The sequence below is a fragment of the Cebus imitator genome, unplaced genomic scaffold, assembly GCF_001604975.1.
Source record: "Cebus imitator isolate Cc_AM_T3 unplaced genomic scaffold, Cebus_imitator-1.0 Scaffold54, whole genome shotgun sequence".
In the NCBI taxonomy this organism is placed as follows: domain Eukaryota; kingdom Metazoa; phylum Chordata; class Mammalia; order Primates; family Cebidae; genus Cebus; species Cebus imitator.
In genome coordinates this window covers 5511814-5514421 of record NW_016107369.1, presented here as the reverse complement: position 1 = coordinate 5514421, position 2608 = coordinate 5511814, and the positions used below count along the sequence as shown (strand labels likewise).

At 34.4% G+C, this 2608-nt stretch overlaps 1 protein-coding gene across 2 annotated transcripts in view; it reads left to right on the top strand.

Moving 5' to 3' along the window:
• DNAL1 (dynein axonemal light chain 1) overlaps positions 1–2608 on the top strand; it is a 43555-nt gene that overhangs the window by 19514 nt on the left and 21433 nt on the right. For both annotated transcript variants that reach the window (XM_017528704.2, XM_037738560.1), the window contains exon 4: positions 2190–2245. In XM_017528704.2, coding sequence (XP_017384193.2) covers positions 2190–2245 — 56 coding nt within the window. The remainder of the gene's footprint in view (positions 1–2189; positions 2246–2608) is intronic.

Sequence of the window (2608 nt, the reverse complement as noted above, 5' to 3'; positions counted from 1 at the left end):
TTTTTTTTTTTTAATGCTGATCACAACACACTAAATTGATTTCACAACCTGTTAATTTAGTCTCATGACCCATAGTTTGAAAAACACTGTCTTACAACTTTTGTGATAGTAAAACAGGTCAGGGTCACTGGTCTCATTATCTAAGGTGTTACCCGAGGTTCATTGTCTCATGAGAGAAAATTAAAGAATGTAGATGCAAACAAAGGGTGAGGTTGCAGTGAAAGTTTAATGAGTGAAAAAAGAAAGGTCTCTGTAGCAGAGAGGGAAGCCTGAGTTGCTTTTTTTTACAATTGAATTCAAAAGCTTTTATAACAAACTCCTCTCACTGCTGTAGCTGTTTGAGTAACTCCTCTTATCTGAAAAGCTGTCTGCACAACTCCTCTTTATCTATGTAGTTGTTGGTATGTCTCTAGGCAAGCATAAAGCACTGCTTCTCTTGTTTATAAAATTGTGGGTTTATTTTAGGTAAGTCCCCCTCCTCCCCGTACAAGCTCCCAGGGAGCCTACTATGTACATGTCTGAAAAGGGAAAGAAACTTTTTCCTGGGAGCCCGCCAATTACACAAAGAACAATCTGTGCTGGACCCTGCATACTAATCCATGCAGGTGCAGCCTGAGTTTTCCCCAGGGTGCTCTATTTTTGCCTGTAGCTGTGATTTTTCAGACAGGCTGCTTTTCTAAGGACCAGCCCTAACTGTTTACCTAACAGATCCCTCAATAGCCTCCTAACTGATCTCCTTTTCTCCGTCTTTCTGCCGTTCAGGTGGCCTTCATCACTGATAACAGAGTTTTCTTTCTAAAAATATTATTTGAATGAGACCTTTTAATGGTACCTCTTTGCCTAGAAAAGACCAAATGCCTTAATGTTGCATTCAAAGTCATCTAAAAACTTGTGCTATCCACACCCAAATATACTATTTTAAAAATGACTTTGAAACATTTATTAATGCAATACTTTTCACTGAGAACAGCTTCTCCCTGTAACAGGAAAATCCTGTAAGAAATTAAGATTTAAGAAGCAGCCAGGCACCGTGGCTCACACCTTTAATCCCAGCACTTTGGGAGGCTGAGTCAGGTGGATCACTTAAACTCAGGAGTTCAGGACCAGCCTGGGCGACATAGTGAGACCCCTGTCTCTACTAAAAATTTTAAAAATTATCTGGGCATGGTGATGTGTGCCTGCAGTCCCAGCTACTTGGGAAGAGGATTGCTTGAGCCCAGGAGAGTGAGTCTGCAGTGAGCTATAATGGTGCCACTGCACCGCAGCCTGTGCAACAGAGCAAGACCTTATCTCAAGAAAAAAAGGTTATGAATGCCACATTTGAATGTCACTCCCTCCTTAAAGACTTCCCTCAACTTCATCATCAAAATTAGTTACTCTTTTGGGAATATTCATAACAGTCTACCTTGGATTGTAATAATAATTACCTATCTCATATAATTATTGTGAAGGTTGAGTTAGTATATATTGAGTACACAGAATTGTGCCTGGTACATATAAAATGCTCAATAAATATTAACCATTGTTATAGTTAGTTGGGAAGATGTTCTGCTCTTAAGATAGTGAATTATTTGAGAAAAAGCATCATCTTATTAATCTTTTAATTTTCTATTCCAGTACCCCTCACCGCTTTTATCTTACTCCAGAAATAGCCTATAGATAATAGAAATAGAAATAATCTTTAAAAAATACAGATAGGTATTTTATTTTTTAAGCAAATCACAGTTTAATTATTTAAAAGATTAAAATCAAATGATTTTTTTAAATACCAAATTTATTTTATTTCACTTCTAATTCTTCATGGAGTGAGGTGGATAGTACATAAATATATGTTCTTATTTTCTAGTGTGAGTTCTCATAAGAGATTTGAAATATGTATGTTCTCAAACTTAAAATATTCTCTACTGCTATTTTATCCTGTAATATTTTTATTAGCCAGCAATTTAAGACCATGTGTTCCAGATAGCTAATCATTTTTTAATTTAATAGTGACATGTTATGTAGTGTTTACCTTAGATGATAGGTCAATGTTATTTTCAACTTGATTACCCATTTTTGTTAACACAACCTTTCTTACTCATTGTATAAGGATATCTATTATATAAAACTTATTAAAGCTTTATTATACTAGATGTACAATTGTGTAATATGATTCTAGTAAACAAAAAAATGTTTTCTTTTCACTACAGAAAACTTGAGGATATTATCATTAGGAAGAAACAACATAAAGAACTTAAATGGACTGGTAGGTTGTTATTTATTATTATTTTATTTATGTATTTAATTTGCACACATCCATCAATAATTTCTTGGATAAATTCCTTGAAATGGAATTACTAGGTCAAAAGGTATGAGTTTCTTTTAAGGCTTTTGTGACATAGTCTCAAGTTGCCCTTCAAAAAGTTTATAACAACCTGTAATGTGTGAGGTTGCCCAATTGCCCATACTAGCCTTGGGCATTTAAAAATTTTTTGACATGTCTTATTTTTATATTTATTGGTTATTTGAATTTCCTCCCATAGAAGGCGAGGTGGAACAATTACATAAAACTAGTCAATTTCAGGAAAGATGAAGTGAATTTTTCTGCATAATTTTTAATATGTTTATT